This window comes from Pelodiscus sinensis, chromosome 10 (assembly GCF_052426305.1).
Source record: "Pelodiscus sinensis isolate ZL-2025 chromosome 10, ASM5242630v1, whole genome shotgun sequence".
In the NCBI taxonomy this organism is placed as follows: domain Eukaryota; kingdom Metazoa; phylum Chordata; order Testudines; family Trionychidae; genus Pelodiscus; species Pelodiscus sinensis.
The window spans coordinates 37348860-37369314 of record NC_143061.1 but is presented as its reverse complement, the minus strand read 5'-3'; the positions used below and the strand labels follow the sequence as shown (position 1 = coordinate 37369314).

Sequence of the window (20455 nt, the reverse complement as noted above, 5' to 3'; positions counted from 1 at the left end):
TGTATTGTAAAGTTCAGAGATATGAAGTTGTTCTTTCTATCTTTTTAAAAATTCAAATTTCCACAAGCCAGTAAGGGTTAGTGTTGTTTAGTGGGACTGATGGTATTTACTATATTAAGTATACAAAAAACATTGAAATGGCACCATTTGCGGATGACACAAAATATGCTTCAACCTGGATTACTTTATTCAGTTTTGGTCACCCAATCTCAGAACGGACTATTAGAAATAGAGAGATGGGCACCAAAAATTAGATATTTTTCCATATAAAGAGAGACTGAAAAGATCCTGACTGTGCAGAGAAAACTATGATAAAAGTATACAAACGTGTATATCCTCATGTTACAAGACACTGGCCAAACAGCAGCTGATGGTAGTTAGGAAGAAGTGTTCCAGTGAGTGGTTATTCCATAATTGTTCACAGATGGTATATCTAAACTGCAAGATAAACTCAGGGTTCAGTCTCAGGCTAAAGTCTATACAGTCTCAGGCTAAAGTCTATACTGTCTTCCATCTACACACAAATCACCCTAACACAGCTCACAGACCTGGGATGCCACGGCCGCATGGGAATGGAGGATTCAAGCCTCAGTCAAGCTGGAAATCAGAGTTCAATCCTTGTTACATTATTGTGTAGATACAGTGTTCTGGGAGTCCAACAAAAATATCACACAATCATGGGCTGGCTTTCTTTGTTGTCTGGACACTCACATTTGATGGATGGTCAAGTTTTCTCATACTACTCCATGGACAAAGGACTAGAGCATCTAAATTTTGGGAGGATGCTAGGAAGTCTGAGATAAGGGTGCTTAGACTTAGGCCCACACAGTGCTGTATAGAGGAGCAGCCACAGCATGTGTCTCGGGGTCCAACAATTCCTAGTCTAGTGTTACAAATGAGTGCAAATACTCAGACCCTAGGTTAACAAATCTGAGGTCTGCTAACTCAGGTTCTACTAGCTCTGGGCTGACATCGCAGCATGGACATACCCTAACAGCCTGATGGTGCTTTCCTTTGGATATGTCTGTTTTCACAGACAGTATTCTGGATTATTAGGTTGACAACTGGTCTGGTCCAGGATGGCAGTTCTTTTGTTCATAAGTTGGTCTGTCTAACTTGTCACCAATTTCTCCAAATATTTGTGAAATAATTGAAATTATTTCAGTAGAAAAACTGTAATTTTTCCATTTACGTTTTTGGTTCCACAGGAATAAAAGCTATACTTAAAAGGTGATTTTCCATTTATATATAGACATTAGAAACAAAAGCCTAGATTGAATAACATTGAACTGAGATGTGAAAAGAAGCAAATTCAGAGATAACATTGCTTCTTTGTCTGTAACTAGTGCCCAGATATTCCAGCATATGCATAGTGGATCATTTATTTTCTTGCATTTTCTTAACATCAGGAAATTTATTCTCATTTCTTGTTTAGGGTGAACCAGGTCCTCGGGGACTCCCAGGGCTAGTTGGACCACAAGGCCCTCCGGGATCTTCAGTGAGTATAAAATCAGAATAGGTTTTATGGTTTAAGGCTGGGAGTTTCCAAGAAGCCTATGGAAATTAGGCATTCATCTGCCAAAAATATGTACCACTAGATAGTTTGAAACTTCCAATAGACTGTGAAAACTGTAAACTCATGTGGTTGAATGATATTTTTCCCATTTTTTATGTTTGCTAATTAACATATAGATTTTAAGGAGTAGCTTCAGTTTGCATGGATACAATTTTGTTTCTTCAAATAATTGTACATATATATATTACATTCACATTAAATTCCAATTATACACTTAGCTTTTGCACTTGCAAATCAGATCTTTAGACATCCCTGTGATATTTGAATCACAAAGAAATGCAGGTACAATAAATAAACCATGGCAAGACCTGGCTGGAAATCTGGCACTAGAAGCTTCATCCAAAACATATTGAATTCAACAGAAATAGTCCCATTGGCTTCAGTAGGCTTTGAATAAGGTCCTATATCAGGTCTGAGGATTCTACTACGTACTATCTTAGGGTATGTCTACACTACAGAGTTAGTTCGAACTAACTTAGTTCGAATTAGTTAATTCGAACTAAGCTAATTCGAACTAACGCGTCTAGAACTAAAAACTAGTTCGAATTAGCGTTTTGCTAATTCGAACTAGCATGTCCACATTGAGTGGACCCTGAACAGGGCTTAAGGATGGCCGGAAGCAGTGCCGGCAGGGCATCAGAGGAGGACTTAGAGCGTGGAGATGCTGTCTCAGGGTAGCTGAGGGCTGCGCTTAAAGGGACCCGACACCCACCCCGGACAGACCGTTCTCAGGGGTGCCCTGCTTGAAAACCAGTCCTGGCTTGGAGTGCCCGGAGTGCCCACACTGGGCACATCACAGCACTCGGCCATCAGACCGGCTGCACTTGCCGCAGGCTGCCATCTGGGGAGAGGGGGCAATTGGGGGGCTGCAGGAGAGCTTCCACCCCCAGAAGCCCGCAGAGCCAGCCCAGTTCTCCCCCTTGGGGGCTCGTACCCCATTCCTCCCTCACCTCCTTCCACTTACCCCTCCCTAGCCCCCCTTCCTGATGTACAAAATAAAGATAACGTTTCTTCCAACATTGACTCTGTCTTTATTGAACAAAACTGGGGGAGACTGGGAAAAGGAGGTGGGAGAGGGGAAGAGAAAGGCTGGGAGAGGGGAGGGCAACTAACATGATCAGGGGTTGGGAACAGGTCCCAGATGAAGAGAGGCTACAGAGACTGGGACTGTTCAGCTTAGAAAAGAGGAGAAGGAGCGGGGACAGGATAGAGGTCTCTAAAAGCAGGGGTTAGGTGGAGAGGGTGCATACAGAAAAGTTCTTCATGAGTTCCCATAAAGAAGGACTAGAGGACACCAAAGGAAAGGAATGGGTAGCAGGCTTCAAAGTAGTAAGAGAAAGTTGTTCTTCACAAAGCAAATAGTTAACCTGTGGAACTCCTTGCTGCATGAGGCTGTGAAGGCTACAACTAGAACAGAGTTTAAAGGGAAGTGAAATCAAGTCATGGAGGTTGGGTCCATGGAGTAGTCTTAGCCAGGGGGTAGGAGTGGTGTCCCTGCCCAAAGTTTGTGGAAGGCTGGAGAGGGATGGCACGAGACAAATGGCTTGGTCACTGTCTTCGGTCCATCCCCTCCAGGGTCCCTAGGGTTGGCCGCTGTCGGCAGACAGGCTACTGGGCTAGATGGACCTTTGGTCTGACCCAGGACGGCCATTGTAAGCTCAGGGCTCAGGGTCGGGGGTCTCAGTGGACCCCCTTGATTTTCATGCACACGTGCTCCTGGGTGGCCAGGCTGGCAGCTCTCCTGCCCTAGGCGGCCACTTTCCTGTGCCTAGTGTGGAGATCGTGGACGAGGTCCACGATGTCCGCACTAGCCCAGGAAGGTGCCCGCCTCTTGCGGTCCCGGGCAAGCTCCCGGGAGCCGCCAGCCTGGTCCCGGGAAGAGGGGGTGGGCTGGGGGACATCGGGTGGGTGGCTCTGTGCCGTGCCAGGTGCAGGGTCTGCTGGCTGGGTGCTGGCAGGCTTGCACCTGGCACGGGCACCGTAGCCAGCCCGTGCCCCTTTAAGGGATCCGGGGCCGGGAGGTGGGCAGACGAGTTTCCCTGGTGTTGGCCAGAGTGGCCACCAGGGAAACCTGGGGAGGGCTAGCCTCCCACTAGTTCGAATTAAGGGGCTACACACCCCTTAATTCGAACTAGTAAGTTCGAACTAGGCTTAATCCTCATAAAATGAGGTTTTCCTAGTTCGAACTAAGCGCTCCGCTAGTTCGATTCAAATTCGAACTAGCGGAGCGCTAGTGTAGCGCCTATGAATGTTAGTTCGAACTAACGTCCGTTAGTTCGAACTAACATTGTAGTGTAGTGTAGTGTACCTTAGGGTATTCGGGACAAGGTCGAATTAAGATACGTAACTTTAGCTACATTAATTGCATAGCTGAAGAAAGAGTAGCTTAACTCGGCTTTTGGCACTGTCTACACTGCAGGGAGTTGAAGGAAGAACACTCTTCCTTCGACTTCCCTTATGCGTCATGAAAGCAGGGTTACCAGCATCAACTGGAGTGCCCCTTTCACTTCAAATTAGCTGTCTTAACTAGACCGCTAATTGGAACCCTGGAAGATCGGCAGCTTCAATCTTCCTCTGTAGTATAGACACATCCTTATTGTGCTGGGGATTTTTATTCTTTTAATTTTGTTTTCTCTAGGGTATTTCAGGGAGAATGGGCATTCCAGGACCTAAGGTAGATTGAGATTTGCTATAAAAATTAAAACTCTTAAATCTCACATAACATTGTTTTTTCATTCATTATTTATGAGTGGTTTTTAGAAACAAGAATAAAAGTAACATTTTTAAAACTTTTTGTAGGGTGTCATGGGGACTAAGAATATTGGAACCAAAGGAATACAGGTAACTCTGTGATATAATTAGAACTTGAGAAAATTTTGCTTCCAATTTCTTACTATAATGAAATTTTTGAAAGGGAAGTACGGTGAAGTACGGTGAAGCAAAAGTAATTTGTTCTAAATACATGCATGTATTTGTAAACTATTTTCACTACAGAAAGACATCAAAGGACAAACTATCTTCACTTAATAATTGCTCCCTCCCCTAGGGAGTGAAAGATAGAAGCAAACTAGCAGTTTAAGAGGAAGCTTAACTTCTTGGAGCTAGCAGTTAGTATTTAGTAATAGAAAGCAGTCATGTGGTTTACATTATTTTAGCAAACAGTGTTTGCAAATCCTATTCTTCAGTTAGCCATGGAGTTAAATAATTGCTTTCTGAATGGTATCCTTCCTGCCTTATCCATCCATTGACTTTGATCTTTATCTACTCAGGTTTAGCACCCTTTCTCCTGATACTTTATGCATAGAGGTAGGTGGGTGGGCGACAGAGTATCTTTCTCCCCCCCCCCCCCCCTTCCCATCTCCTATTTATTTTGAGTTTTCTTATCCTCTAGTCATAACTCCGGTCATCTGAAGAAGTGGGCTGTGCCCACGAAAGCTCATAATACAATCTACATGTTTTGTTAGTCTATAAAGTGCTACCAGACCATTTGCTTGCTCTTTTTTTTTTCTGTAACAGGCTACCTCGATTACCCCCTGAAGCTCCTAATAATATCAGTCGTGGACTTCACTCTTAGATGCTCTGATCATGCATCTTTTTCAGTGTTCGTCTTCATGATGTTATCTAAAATTCCAAGAATATATTCCAAGAAAGCTTCCAATGTCAAACCATAAAAATAGGATGTTTTGTTATTCACATTGTTATATCACCCTATAAACAAATGTGTCTCAGTGCACATTGCAAACGATAATAAGTAAATTCATTGTCACATAGACTCCAGTCCTGCAATTGGATTCAGGCAAGTGAATCTTTACGTCTGTGCCCACTCCCAGTTTAGTCATTGGAGTCCTTGGGAATGCGATGCTCTGTGTGTGCAGATCTGATTATATGAGTCAGATACAATAAAATTAATGTTAGTTATGTAATCATTTAGCTAATGAATATATTTATTGAACTGGTCTTGGCTATATTCTTTTAAGTAGAACCTTGACTTCCAAATTCCAGTTAGCTAGCCTCACAGAAGACATTACTATATTTTTTGTAAATCAATACTGATAACAGCCACAAAATAACACAAGATTGACTGAAAGCTGTGTAAAATGACTGCTGGCATTTTGGTAACCTCTGTTGGAAAGCTCAAATTTAGGATTTTTCTGTACTCAGCAGCCCTCAATGAGCAAGTGTACTAAAATGTCAAAATTGTAGATGAAACATGTTAGGCAGCAATATGTTACAACCATTTATTGATATTATATTAGGCAGCTATTTTAAAAAGATTTAGCAAAGGGACTATGTACTCTACTATCAGGTTTACTTCATCAGAATCGGAGAAGAACTCCAATTGCTACGAGGAGAGATTCTTTTAAAAATTGATGAGGAAGAAGTTATGTGATATCACTTTACTAGCAATTGCATTGGCAATAACATTTATATAATATGGAGATATACCTATCTCATGGAGCTGGAAGGAACCTTGAAAGGTCATCAAGTCCACAGCAGGACCAAGTACCATCCCTGACAGATTTGCTCCACATCCCTACATGGCCCCCTCAAGGGTTGAACTTACAACCCTGGGTTTAGCAGGACAAAAACCACTGAGCTATTTCTAGGTACTGTGGAGTAAATAAATATACACATCTCTGTTCTTCTGCATATAGAAAAGCTAGAAATAACATTAAATATCTTATACTTTCTGTATGCCTTTTTAAGTGGAGGAATGGGTGAATAAATAACTGTATCAACATAAATTGATTTAATTTGGCAATTTCACATTTTATGGTTTTTGAATGCAGAGTATTAATTTCATTAACTTCATCTTTCTTTTTATTTTCAGGGTGATCCTGGATTAGCAGGACCCCCGGGGCCACCAGGAACAGTTATTGTGACATTAAGTGCACCCGATAATATGACGGTAATAAAATAATAATTTATAAACCAACTTATCGTAAACCAACCTTGGGCCACATTTGCTTTAGATTGTATATATAATTGCTTTGCTCTGGGTCGCAAGACAGAAGTTTTTCAGTATTTATACTGTTGGTATTTCATATTCTATTTTCTTTAGAGCCCAGTCCCCTCATAAACACATATTAACATGTCATATCAAATGATATAGTGCAGATTTGTACAGCCTTTTTCCATCCACATACTTATATTCTATGCACTCCCACACATTAAATTCAACTTAACTTCCTGGCACACATGTGTGCTGAACTGATACAACATTGAGAGGTTCTGCATAGTGTGAGACTGTCTTGGCAACTGAAAGAACAGTCTTTTGACTGAGTCACTCATCTGGGACTCAGAAGATTTAGATTCAGTGCCCAGTTTTGCCACAGACTTCCTGCATAACCTTGGGCAAGTTGATTGAACTCAGTTCAGTGCCTAACTTGCTTCGACATTTTTGAAAATCCCACAAGATGCCTAAATAGCTTTGAAAATCTAGCTCTGGAAAATGGGAATAATAATATTCCTTTTCTCCCACCCTTTCTCTGTCTTCTCTACTTAGATAGTAAGTTTTATTATATGTTCATACAGCAGTCATAGATGAAACACTATTACCAAGATGTATATGTGCACAAAGGAATGAAATGTTAGTTGACTGTTAGAAAAAAAATCTTCTGTGGAAACAAAAATCAGTGGGTATGAGTAAAGTAGAATCCTTTCCACTTAGCCAGAACAAATTGATTTTCAGTAGACTGTGAAAGGCATATTTGTGATTACCATGCCACCGCAAATCACTAAGGCTCAGACTATCAAAGGGTATGTCTACACTACAAAGTTAGTTTGAACTAACAGACGTTAGTTCAAACTAACTTTCATAGGTGCTACACTAGCGCTTAGTTTGAACTAGGTAATCCTCATTCCACGAGGATTAAGCCTAGTTCGAATTTACTAGTTTGAATTAAGGGCTGTGTAGACCCTTAATTCGAACTAGTGGGAGGCTAGCCCTCCCCAGCTTTCCCTGGTGGCCACTCTGGCCAAACCAGGGAAACTAGTATGCCCCCCTCCCGGCCCCGGACCCCTTAAAGGGGCACGGGCTGGCTACTGTGCCAGGTGCAAGCCTTCCTGCACCCAGCCAGCAGACCCTGCACCTGGCACAGATCGAGCCACCCACCTGATGCCCCCCAACCCTCCCCCTGTTCCCAGGACCAGGCTGGCGGCTCCCGGGAGCTTGCCCGGGACCGCAAGAGGCGGGCACCCGCCTGGGCTAGTGCGGACATCGTGGACCTCATCCACGACCTCCGCACTAGGCACAGGAAAGTGGCCGCCTAGGGCAGGAGAGCTGCCAGCCTGGCCACCCAGGAGCAGGTGTGCATGAAAATCAAGGTGGTCCACTGAGACCCCCGACCCTGAGCCCTGAGATTACAATGGCCGTATTGGGTCAGACCAAAGGTCCATCTAGCCCAGTAGCCTGTCTGCCGACAGCGGCCAACCCTAGGGACCCTGAAGGGGATGGACCGAAGACAGTGACCAAGCCATTTGTCTCGTGCTATCCCTGTCCAGCCTTCCACAAACCTTGGGCAGGGACACCACTCCTACCCCCTGGCTAATACCACTCCATGGACCCAACCTCCATGACTTAATCTCACTTCCCTTTAAACTCTGTTCTAGTTGTAGCCTTCACAGCCTCCTGCAGCAAGGAGTTCCACAGGTTGACTCTTCGCTTTGTGAAGAACAAATTTCTGTTACTAGTTTGAAGCCTGCTACCCATTCCTTTCCTTTGGTGTCCTCTAGTCCTTCTTTATGGGAACTAATGAAGAACTTTTCTGTATGCACCCTCTCCACCCAACTCCTGCTTTTAGAGACCTCTATCCTGTCCCCCCTCTGTCTCCTCTTTTCTAAGCTGAAAAGTCCCAGTCTCTTTAGCCTCTCTTCATATGGGACCTGTACCCAACCCCTGATCATTTTAGTTGCCCTCCCCTCTCCCAGCCTCTCGCTTCCCCTCTCCCGCCTCCTTTTCCCAGTCTCCCCCAGTTTTGTTCAATAAAGACAGATTAAATTTTTGAACACAATTGTCCTTTATTTTGTACATCAAGAAGAGGGACTAGGGAAGGGTAAGTGGAAGGAGGTGAGGGAGGAATGGGGAGGACTGGGCTGGCTCTGCGGGCTTTTGGGGTGGAAGCTCTCCTGCAGCCCCCCAATTGCCCCCTCTCCCCAGATGGCAGCCTGCGGCAAGTGCAGCCGGGCTGATGGCCGAGTGCTGTGATGTGCCCAGTGTGGGTACTCCGGGCAATCCAAGCCAGGACTGCTTTGCAAGCGGGGCACCCCTGAGAACTGTCTGTCCGGGGTGGGGGTCAGGATCCTTTAAGCACAGCCTGAGACAGCATCTCCACGCTCTAAGTCCTCCTCTGATGCCCTGCCGGCACTGCTTCCGGCCATCCTTAAGCCTGGTTCAGGGTCCACTTAATGTGAACATGCTAGTTCGAATTAGAAAAACGCTAATTCGAACTAGTTTTTTAGTCTGGATCCGTTAGTTCGAATTAGCTTAGTTCGAATTAACTAATTCGAACTAAGTTAGTTCGAATTAACATTGTAGTGTAGACGTACCCAAAGGTATTTATTTAGATACTGATCTCCCATTGAAGCCAGTGGTCATTAGGCATTTAGGGTACGTCTACACTACAGCGCTAATTCGAACTAACTTAGTTCAAATTAGTTAATTCGAACTAAGCTAATTCGAACTAACGCATCTAGAACTAAAAACTAGTTCGAATTAGCGTTTTGCTAATTCGAACTAGCGCGTCCACACTGATTGGACGCAGGGGCACATTTAAGGGCGGCTGAAACCGGTTCTGGCAGGGCATCAGGTCAGAAGTTGCTTTGTGTGGCTGCTGTCTGAGGCTATCTCTGAGGCTCGTGCTTAAAGGGACCCCCCGGACAGCCGGTTCTCAGCTTCTCCTGCTTGCTTGCCAACCTCGCCGAGGGACAGCAAAGTGTTGGTCTCTGTGCCCGTCTGTGTCGGTGCTTCCCTTTGGGGACGCCGCCGCAGGTGGCAACATGGAGCCAGAACTCGCCCTGCACCTTCTGGTGCACTTTCTGGACTTGCTGCTGCAAGCCTGCCAGCAATGGCTCGAGGCTGCCTGGCACCACCTGGTGCACGTCAGCCCCCTGCCTCTCCACCTGGCTGCCCTGGGGGCCGTAGAGGAGCCGCGGCGGCGCCCCGGCACCAGCGTGCCCCGCCGCATCTGGCGTCTGGACACCAGCATCGACTGGTGGGACCGCATCGTCCTGGAGTGCTGGGAAGACCGACAGTGGACCCAGAACTTCAGGATGAGGAGGGACACCTTCCTGGAGCTCTGCGAGTGGCTCGCCCCTGCCCTCGCAGAAGGGACACTCGCATGAGGCCCGCCATCCCCCTCCAGAAGCGGGTGGCTATCGCCCTCTGGAAGCTCTCCATGCCGGACAGCTACCGATCCGTCGGGAACCAGTTCGGTGTGGGGAGATCCACCGTGGGAGCGGTGCTCATGCAGGTATGGCACTCGTCGGCCACTGCGCCGGGGGGGAGGGGGGCTGCAAGGAGGGGATGGGCCGCCCCAGGGACAAAGTGGGGGCGGGAGGAGGTGAAAGCGCCCCGCGCCGGAGGGGTCAGTCTGTCCCGGCCGTACTACACGCCGCCAGTGGGGTTGCTTCTGGGAGTGGGGCGCGGGGCACCGCCAGGGCACGAACGCTCCCAGCCACCTGGGCGCCCCACTGATTGGCGCTTTGCTGTGTCTCTCTGCAGGTGGTCAAGGCCATCAACCGCTGCTCCGCAGGGTGGTCCGCCTTGCCGACCCGGACGCCGTCATCCGGGGATTCGGCGCCCTCGGCTTCCCCAACTGCGGGGGGGCCATCGACGGGACGCACATCCCCATCTGTGCCCCGGAACACCAGACGTCCCATTACGTGAACCGCAAGGGGTACTTCTCCATCCTCCTGCAGGCCATGTGTGACCACCGGGGCCAGTTCACAGACATTAATGTGGGCTGGTCTGGCAAAACACACGATGCCCGGGTGTACCGCAACTCCTCCGTGTGCCAGCGGCTGCAGGACGGGACCTTCTTCCCCGACCGCCACATCAGGGTCGGGGACGTGGACATGCCCGTGTGCCTGGTGGGGGATGCCGCCTACCCACTGCAGCCGTGGCTGATGAAGCCCTACACGGGGCACCTCAATCCCTCCCGCCAGGCCTTCAATGCCAGGCTGACCAGGGCCCGCATCGTGGTGGAAGGGGCCTTCGGGCGACTGAAAGCCCGCTTTCGATGCCTCCTTACCCGTCTGGACCTGGCCGAGCACAACATCCCTCCCGTGGTGGCAGCATGTTGTGTGCTCCACAATTTGTGTGAGAGAAAGGGGGAGGCTTTCCTGCCAGCCTGGATGGCTGAGGCTGACCGCATGGCTGGTCACTACGGTCAGCCCCGCACCGCCGCCATCCGGGAAGCCCAGCGGGGGGCCGTCCGGATCCGGGAAGCCCTGCGGGAGAGCTTCCTGGTGGAGGAGGAGGACTGACCTCTCCCTTGCATGCCCCACTGGGGCCTTCTTCCACCCAACCCCCCTTCCCCTTTCCCCTCCCTAACTACTGTCAAATAAAGACACCTGTTTTTCAAACAAAAATGTCTTTTTATTTAACATAACTGGGGTGGGGGGAGGGAGGAAGAAGGGTGGGAGAGGGGAGGGGGAAACCTGGGACGAGGGAGTAGAAAGAGGAGGGAAGGGAGGAAGGGAAAGGAAAGCTCAGGGGTGGGAGTCCGGCTGCCTCTCCCGTCTCGCCACACTGCGGGTCCGGGGGCGTCGGTGGGGAAGGGTTGTGGAGGGGGGGGCAGGAGGGACAGGGGGTGTGGAGGAAGCAGGAGCGGGAGTAGGAGGGGGAGCAGGGGGGGGGAGCAGGAGGGGGAGGAGGGGGAAGGGGAAGCAGGGGGAGCAGGAGCAGGAGGAATTGGGAAGCGGTCGAGCAGGCTCTGGAGGTGGCCTCGCAGGGCACGGCCCTGCTCCTCCAGGGCCTCCAAACTCCTCCGGCGCAGCCTCAGGTCCTCCTGGACCCAGTAGTCCTGGAGACGGAGCTGTTGCTCCAGGAACTGGAGGTGCCGCCTCTGGTACTCCTCTTGGTTCCTGGCTCTCCTGCTGGCCCGGGCGCGGGCGGCTGCTGCAGGCGGGGTGGTGCGCCCTGCAGGCCCAGGTGCTGCGGCTGGGTTGCAACAAGAACAGCGGTCAATTACCCCAGGGGCCCAGGTGTGTGAAACCCAGCTCCCCTCTGCAAGGCCAGGGCCCCTGCAGGATCCCCAGCTGCTGCTCCATGGTGGGCAAGGGCCAGGCGCACGATGGTACTCACAGGTGGACGCCTCCCCGGCCTTGGACGACACAGGCGTGCGGCTCTGTGGGGTGCCTCAGGGGTCCCGGGTCCTGGGCAGGCTGCCGGCAGGCTCCTGGCTCTTGGAGCCCTCCTCCTCCTCCTCCTCATCCTCCGTCTCCTGGAGCGGTCCCTCTGCCCCGGGGTCTATCACATCCCGGGGGCAGGGACAGCATATGCCCCCAGGAGGCGGTCCAGAGCCTGGAAGTGGAGGCAGGCCTCCGGTTCGGCCCCTGGCAGGCAGGCCCGGGAGTAGGACTGCCGCAGGTCTTTGATTTTGCAGCGCACCTGCTCCCGGCTACGCTGGTGGCCCCTGGCGGCCAGGCTGGCAGCCATGCGGCCATAGACTGCCGCGTTCCTGTGGCTAGTGCGGAGATCGTGGACATTGGAGGCTTCCCCCCAAACCTCGATGAGGTCCACGATCTCCGCACTAGACCACGCGGGCGCCCGCCTCTTGCGGCCCCGGGTAGGGTCCTGGGAGCCGCCAGGCTGGTCCCAGGAAGAGGGGGAGGGTTGGGTGTCCTCGGGTGGCTGGCTCATGGGTGTCAGGTACAGGGTGTGCTGGCACGGGTGCTGGCAGCCTTGCAACTGGCACAAACTGTGTAGCCAGCCCGTGGCCCTTTAAGGGCTCCGGAGCCGGGAGGGGGGCAGACAAGTTTGCCTGGTGTTGGCCAGAGTGGCCACCAGGGCAAGCTGGGAAGGGCTAGCCTCCCACTAGTTCGAATTAAGGGTCTACACAGCCCTTAATTCGAACTAGCTAGTTCAAACTAGGCTTAATCCTCGTAAAATGAGGTTTTCCTAGTTCGAACTAAGCGCTCCGTTAGTTCGAATTAAGTTCGAACTAACGGAGCGCTAGTGTAGCGCCTATGAAAGTTAGTTCGAACTAACGTCCATTAGTTCAAACTAACTTTGTAGTGTAGACATACCCTATGATATCTTTCAAGATCTAAGATTGAGTTACTAGAACTGTTCCAAAAAGGCTCTCAAAATATTTTTGTTTCCAAGTGAAAACAATTAGAATATTTTTGTTCAAAATTTCCAGAAAAAATTACACTCATGTTAAGAACAAACCTGAAAAAGGCAAACGATTGAGAAAATGTTTGGTTTCTTGATTTGCAAATAGCACATTACATCAGTCATTGATAGTGATTAAAAAATTACCAACTTTTCTACCTGCCTGCCTGCTTTTTCTGTTATTATCTCTGCCTTACCCAGTGGTCAAGCTCTTAATTTATTTAATTATGAAAACTTGTATAAATAGCCTAGAGTTTTTGGAGACACTGAAAAATCTGAAAGACTATATAAATGTTTTATTTTGTTGTTACAGGACTTGAAAGGAGAGAAAGGAGAGAGAGGATCAAGGGGTCCCGCAGGACCATTTGGGTCATTGGTAAGTGATCAGAGACACTCTCTCAAAATCCAGGATCGTCATACAGCTTCACGCTGTCATGGAAAATGATCAGTGAAGATTTGTTAACAGCAGCTATAATCAGACTTCATTGTAAAAGGTAATAAAATAATACCTAATGGGTTAACATGCAAAAATGCAAATCCAATAATATGTGGGTTTGTTACAGGGTTTGCCTGGAGATTCTCAAAGTGAAAAAGGCGACCCAGGAGAGACTGGTCCACAGGTACGTGCAAAAAATGTAACCCTGTAAATTGCCATTCTTCTCTGAAAAGCATTTTCTGTGTTATTGTGGAGTTCCTACTTTGTCTTTCTATGACTTTCAGAGAAAATTCACTAGGCTTGTAGGTGAAAAGAGATTTTTGTACAATTAACTCAACCTGGAATCTGAAAGTCAAATGAATGTTCTTTCTGGTGCATGCTTCCTGAACTGGAACTGAATTTAAATTCAGTTGAGGGTACACTCCTGCATATCGTAGGGTGAAGGTTCTATGAGTGAAATTTGGTCAGCAGTTCTGTTATGATGCATGACCCAGAAAGGAATCCTCCTTGCTCTTCAATAGATGCAGTGGCTATGCAGTGCTAGCAGGAGTAAAGATATTTTTAATCAGACATATTTTTGTCAATTAAGGCTGAAAAAATGAATCTAAATACTGGTCCACTCCAACAGGCTTGTTGAGAAAGAAGATATCTTTAGATACTTTTCTTACATATCAGTTCTTCGTTCAGTTTCAAAGGACCGACTCCAGTATTTGACATATTACATGTAAATCATAAGCCTGATGGAGATGAATGTACATTGAGTTAATTTTTTCTCTGCGCATTTTGACGAATTTAATAATCAGGTGTGAATGCTAGTTTTTTATAACTTTTGTAAGAAGTAGATAGATTTGGAAAAAAACAGGAAATGAATTCTAAGAATCAGTTACCAGCCTTTGACCATACTAATTTTGTGCTATTTACTTTTGGTAGTGTTCTGCAGCTCTTTCTTGCATCAGAGTCTCATGGGCTTCAGTGGCTTTGTGTATATGAGTAAGGGTTGCAAGACTGAATCTGTAATGTGCTTAGATTGAATTCATGATAATTATGGGGTTCTCTGAGATCCTCTGAAAGATGCAGTAATTTGCAATATTATTTTATAAAAGGTAAATTATGAAAAATCTTTTTTTCTGTTTGACTTCTGAGTACAAAAAGAGGAAATATACAAGTTGCCCAATATGTTAGAGTGTCTCATGATTTCTCCTCAGCCTCCACTGCTTCTTCTTTTCACTGTCTCTTCTTCACATATGCATTTGTGATTGTCACCCTCTTGGCCAAACACAGTGAGGCTTGAATTTAGGGTTTCTGGAGCTAAAAACATGAGGTGGCTTAAGCTTGAAGCTTAAAAGCCAAGGCTCTGTAGTAGGGAGCTGTAACAACACACTTCCTCTGAATTGTCACTCTGGCTATGTCTACACTAGAGGACAAGGTCGAGTTAAGATATGCAACTCGGCTACGTTAATTGCGTAGCTGAAGTCAAAGTAGCTTAACTCAGCTTTTGGCTCTATCCAATCTGCAGGAAGTCGAAGGGAGTCTCCCTTTGACTTCCCTTACTCCTCATGGAAGCAGGATTACCAGCATCATTCGGAATGCCCCTCTCAGTTTGAATTAGCTGTCTTAACTAGACCTGCTAGTTTGAACTCTGGAAGATTGACAGCAGCAGCTTTGATCTTCTCTGTAGTGTAGACATACCCTAAAGGGGCTCTATTATACAAACTCACCAGAGGGTACATGCTTTCCCCTCAGACTTGCAATTTCAGTGTCATCCTTGACTCCTTGCTCTCCTTCTTTTCCCTAGGTGACTAGCAGTAATAGCATTTAATAATAATTTAATAAGTATTAATTATTGATTAATAATTTAGTAATTTTAAATCATTCAAATCAATGTCCCTGAGTGTTAGGCACAAATATAAGTGCAGAATTTGGCCATTTGTTCTCCAGAATGCAGCATCACCTGTTACTTTTTGTGCACATTTTTTGTAGGGTAAACCTGGAAAAGATGGTATCCCTGGTCCACCTGGTTTTCTGGTAATTAAGACACCTTTTAGTTGTTTTGCTATATTAATAAGAGTTGTGTAAGCCCGACAGGATTGTATCTTTATGTTACAGCTCTTCTCTACTTTGATTTGTATGTGAAATGTACATTGGATACATTTTAAAACTGTCCTCCTACACACCAAGCTTTGGGCCATAGATCCAGAGTCTGAGGGAATGCATTACATGCAGGCTTCCTTGCTTCCATGCAGACAGACAGCCTGGCTGCTTTTGAAACACACTTTCCCTTTCAGAGTCTACAAAGACCAATTTTATGTTTGAGGTGGAGCAGCCTGGTCAGTCTGTGGAGAGGAGCCCAGTGGCTGGGCTGGGAAGATTCACATTGGCTCTCATCTAGCTCTGTTGAAATGAGTCAGCAAAGAAAATACAGTTGATAATGTGCTATCTTATCAGCTTCAAAACCCATGGGAATTGTGGGAACAGAGTCGTCCCATCCACAGGACAATTTGGGGTGGCTGCCAGAGCCCCCACGCTCTTTTTACCATTGGTAGGAATGACCTAGGCTTTTAATGTTGGCTCTTATGTATGAAACAGGTAGAAGACTAACCCTTAATAATTCTATCCTCTCCTCTACAGGGAGAGAAGGGGCAATGTGGTTACCAAGGATTGCCTGGCATAGTAGGTGCTAAGGTAATTACGTAATATAATTTGGGGTTGGGTGTTTTTCTTTATTGCATTTTGGCTCATACATCACTAGACATATAGTGTTCATTCAGTGATGTGGCAGAAAATGACAACAAAAGAAATCATTGAATAAACACCAGAATCAGCAGTTAACTCAGCTCTATATAATATGAAGGTCAGCTAAGAGGTCTGTCTGATTAACATAGAATTGGTAATCAAAATGCAAAGAAGGCTTCTGAGTATGTTATTTTTAATGTATCTAACTGGTGACCCATTTCTGTTTTTTTCATGCAGGGGAGGAAAGGAGACATTGGCCCGCCAGGATTTCCTGGTCCTGTAAGTGCAAATTGTGCTTGAATTAACATAGTAGTGTCATTCTTTTAAAATTTTCAGAGAAAAGTAATTCAGTTTTGACTGAAGGCTGTCATACTGAAATCCCCATGGTGCCATGACTAGAGCACTTCTGTGTCAAAATTTGGAGTCAGTGGGGCTTTTTTACTCTGTGCAGAGTTCATTGCAGGATTAGACTCTGAGAAGCACGCACCTCAGTCATTTCAACTGGAGAGATAATTGTTGTGAAAGAGTCATGAAAGTTCACAACAGTAAAATTTCTGAAGTGATATCATAATCATGTCTAGAACAATTGCTGCTAGTTTTTAAATACCAAAAGTCGTCATAAACTAAAAGCAAAATAAACTTATTGATGCAGGCATGCAGTTTCTGACTTTCCTAGAAGCCCATACACGTGTCTGATGGCAGCCTTTAACCCTAGTTGCTTACATGCAGTCCATTTTAAAATCATAAACCTATTTGTATTCTCTGTCTTAGCAAGAGCTTTGTACAAAATACATAAATTAATAAATGAAAATGTGAGCATCGAGCTCAGACTCTGACATTTTGTTAATATCAGGGCTAATATTCATGTTACATTGCATGATTTATCTGTGCCTCACTGTACTGCTTGTGGTTAGGCATTGGTGATGGCTATTATCTGGCCATTGTAAAATAAATGAAATGCATACAATGGCTGATATCCAGTTTGGGTTATTTACCTGGAAAATAATCCAAAAAGTAGCAATGACTTATTGTTGTCTCTGAGCTCTTGTTTTGTCGTGCACCTGTTTCATGCAAACTTGGCAGCACTGTAGAATTATCACCAATGAGACCATCCATCCTTTATGTGCCTGCCATACACTGGCTCAATGTTTGTGAATGTCTCCAACTTATAGTTTGCCCCAGTGACTATACTTACAAGTGAAAGAGTTCTCTTTCAGTGCAAACAGTGCTGAAAGTCCCAGGATTGTCTGTATGTGTATGACCATAGCTCATTTCACATATATAAATCCCAATTTCAAATAGGATGGCTTGTGAACAATTATTCTGGAATTAGTAATGAATAAACACAAAGACTCATGATGTCATAAGGTCAAAAGAATGAGCATCTATTTTACAGCAGAGGCTGGACTCTGCTCTAAGGTTCGGAGGGTAACCAAGAAGACACAAATCACTGAATGTGGATAAATGCAAGGTTTATTAGATTATCTCGAAAGAAAAGGCAGGGGAAGGCTTACAACATCCCTTTGGCTTGCTAGGGACTCCGGCTCAGCAAAGGATGGACTCCTGGGCCATGTCCAAGAGGCATCTCTGTATAGTTCCAGATCCCTTGGGAAGTCCAAAGGGTGTTGGCAACATTGAGCAATATATAGCCTGTACACAAAATCCTAGAAGCAGCAGCTAACTCTGTGCTAAAGCAGAAACCAAAAAACACCTGCCTGTGAGGAGTTTCCCACAGATAGGCTCTGGTTACCAATTATGCAATGAGCTCTCCCCCCACACACACACACAAGGCACAGCCTACCTCAGTTAGACGCTGGGAATTTTCCATTCTAATAGCAGGCCAAAGCCTGTTGTCTAGTTTGCAAACATGTGAACTGGGAAGATTCACTAACTCCTCAAAATACAATGGTCTTCCAGTTTTCCAACCACAACAGCATCTAGCCCAATATTTCTCACAACAGAATAGCTCGTTTAGGAATAATCAGTATGGCTATGTCTGCACTACCGGGTTATTTTGAAATAATAGCTCCTGATATAGCTATTTCAAAATAAGTTTATTCCCTTTCACTAGCAGGAATTATTATTTCAAAATAACAGGCTTGATAGTATGGATGCTTGCCTTGTTATTTTGAAATAAAGGGAGTTATAAATAACTCCCTTTATTTCAAAATAACTCCCTGTGAAGATATGCCCTGTGAGTTTAGCTGCTCTTTAGCATCACACAGCATCTCCAGGTCCTGTGTTGTGCAAGTAAACTGAAGGACCCTGACAAATACAGGACTCCTCCCCCTGACTATATGACCTTGGATTTGAGAGCTAATGGAAGAAATCAGGTGTATGTGAAAGCAAATTACTCATGACAAGGACTCATCACGGATAACTGCCTTTCTCTTCATTGGTACTATTCTCTCACTTGCTCTCTCTTGCTGTCTCTTTTAAGACAAAATATTACGATGAGGTGGCTGGTGAAAAAGGAGATGAAGGATATCCAGGACCCCCAGGACTTAAAGGCCAACCTGGCTTACCTGGTGAGAGAGCTCTGGAAACTATAAACTTAATAGAAAAAAATCTGAGCCAAGGACTTTATTGTGCACAGCACAGGGAGGGCGGGAGCTGTCACAAAGAACCTGAGCCTGCAGAGTGCCGCTGCACAGCCACCAAATTACTGCAATGACAGAAGAAGTGAGATCAAAGAGGCTCATAGCTAAATGCCTAGCTGTATTCTGTGCATCACAGTGAAGGCCATATTTCCTATTCAGAATATGGGACACAAGGATCCAGACACTTACTTGTGTTGTGTTTGCCCTCAGTTGTGTGCCCCTGCTCTTACACTCAGTGGAACATATCATCAGTGACATCTTTGCTGCACACCAGGCAAGGAATTGAAAGATAAAGGTCATGATCAGTCTTTGGGAAAAGGACATTTGTTTCACAATACTTTTCATTCAGAAATGGTATAGGCATCAGCCTGGGTTTTAACCTTTTTAAAATTTAGTAATGCTATAAAATGAAAAGTTAATGGCAAAAATAAAAAACGAACCCTCATTAGTTTTCATGCAGGACACATCACAATATAATGAAGAATTTGTGTAATAAACTCTGACACAATAGACACAATTTGTTTGCCTAGTAGCCAAGCCTGACTATTCTTTAGAGCCCTGATCCTGTATATGTTTGTACACACAGGTGGTCTTACTGAGTTCAGTGGGATATTCACCTATATGAAGTTACTCCTGTTTCTGAAAGCAGTGAGAATTGAGGACACCCAATACCTTGCAGCGGTTCTCAACACTTGGCCAGTTGTAATGGTCTAATCCCACCACCGTTGTGCACACAAAGCTCTCATTGGATGCCAGTGGCAGCTTTTTGTGCATTTTGGTTTTTAAATCAAAATTGCTGTTCATCCTTATTATACAATCCAGCATGTCGTAAAAAACACTAGCACAAGTTTTGAATAGTGAAAATCCAATATATACAGGGAGTTTAACTCAGATTTTAATGTATTGCTTTTGTAGGGCCAAGAGGTTCCCCAGGAGTGACAGGAAGACCAGGTATCTGTCATGAACCAATAGCACACTAAAAAGCATCGTATAATATTCATTTGGCTTATTTTACTTACTGTTGTGAAGGAAGTGATTATTTCTTATGTGTGAGAATGGATGTCTGTAGTGGTATATCTACACTAGTGTACATACCTGAGTACTCATGTGTATGCGGGTACAATCCAAGCAAACCCACCCTGAGAGTGTACTTTTTCTGTGCTGGTCATATATAGAAAATTACATCCACGGTGCTGCTGCTCTAGGTACACAAGTTTAGTACAATCATTTCAGGGGTCACATCCCAGTGTTCTTTGCATCAGATGGAGCTGTTCTAGGAATTGATCTGTGATGCTTTGTTAGAACCATATTCCTTGCCTTGAACTTGTGTCAAGTCATGGATCTTTTGGAGAAGCTGCTCCTACTGTGGGTGAAATGTTTAGGCAGTGGAGTTGATGCCCAGTGAGATACTGAATTGCATTTTGGGAGCATTTTCTGAATGTCCAAACAGCAGGACTTGGGAGATTACAATAATTAATTCATGGCACACTGGGCAGAGATGAACAGTGCTGCTATTGCCATGAAATCCCCTTGGCTTACCGACACTTCTGGTGCAGGAGAAGTAGCATAATGTGATTAGATCACATCATCTTGCAGACTTGGGAAAAACAGTAGTGGCTCCAGTTTTCCACATGAGGGAACAGATCTTCATGGGGCCACATGAGGAACTAGCACCAATCCCTCCAGTGCCTGACCACTTGATGAGGAAAGCATTAGCAGTACAGGTTGTACCTCCAAAATCCAGCACTCTCTAATCCAGCAACATCCGTGGT

At 45.9% G+C, this 20455-nt stretch overlaps 1 protein-coding gene across 1 annotated transcript in view; it reads left to right on the top strand.

Annotated features, from left to right (window-relative positions):
- The window catches only part of COL4A3 (collagen type IV alpha 3 chain), a 131934-nt gene that overhangs the window by 44896 nt on the left and 66583 nt on the right, over positions 1-20455 (top strand). The window contains exons 10-20 of the mRNA XM_075937590.2: positions 1436-1498; positions 4215-4250; positions 4376-4417; positions 6408-6485; positions 13228-13290; positions 13478-13534; positions 15331-15375; positions 15979-16032; positions 16321-16362; positions 18524-18611; positions 19599-19634. Of these exons, the coding sequence (XP_075793705.2) occupies positions 1436-1498; positions 4215-4250; positions 4376-4417; positions 6408-6485; positions 13228-13290; positions 13478-13534; positions 15331-15375; positions 15979-16032; positions 16321-16362; positions 18524-18611; positions 19599-19634 (604 nt within the window). The remainder of the gene's footprint in view (positions 1-1435; positions 1499-4214; positions 4251-4375; positions 4418-6407; positions 6486-13227; positions 13291-13477; positions 13535-15330; positions 15376-15978; positions 16033-16320; positions 16363-18523; positions 18612-19598; positions 19635-20455) is intronic.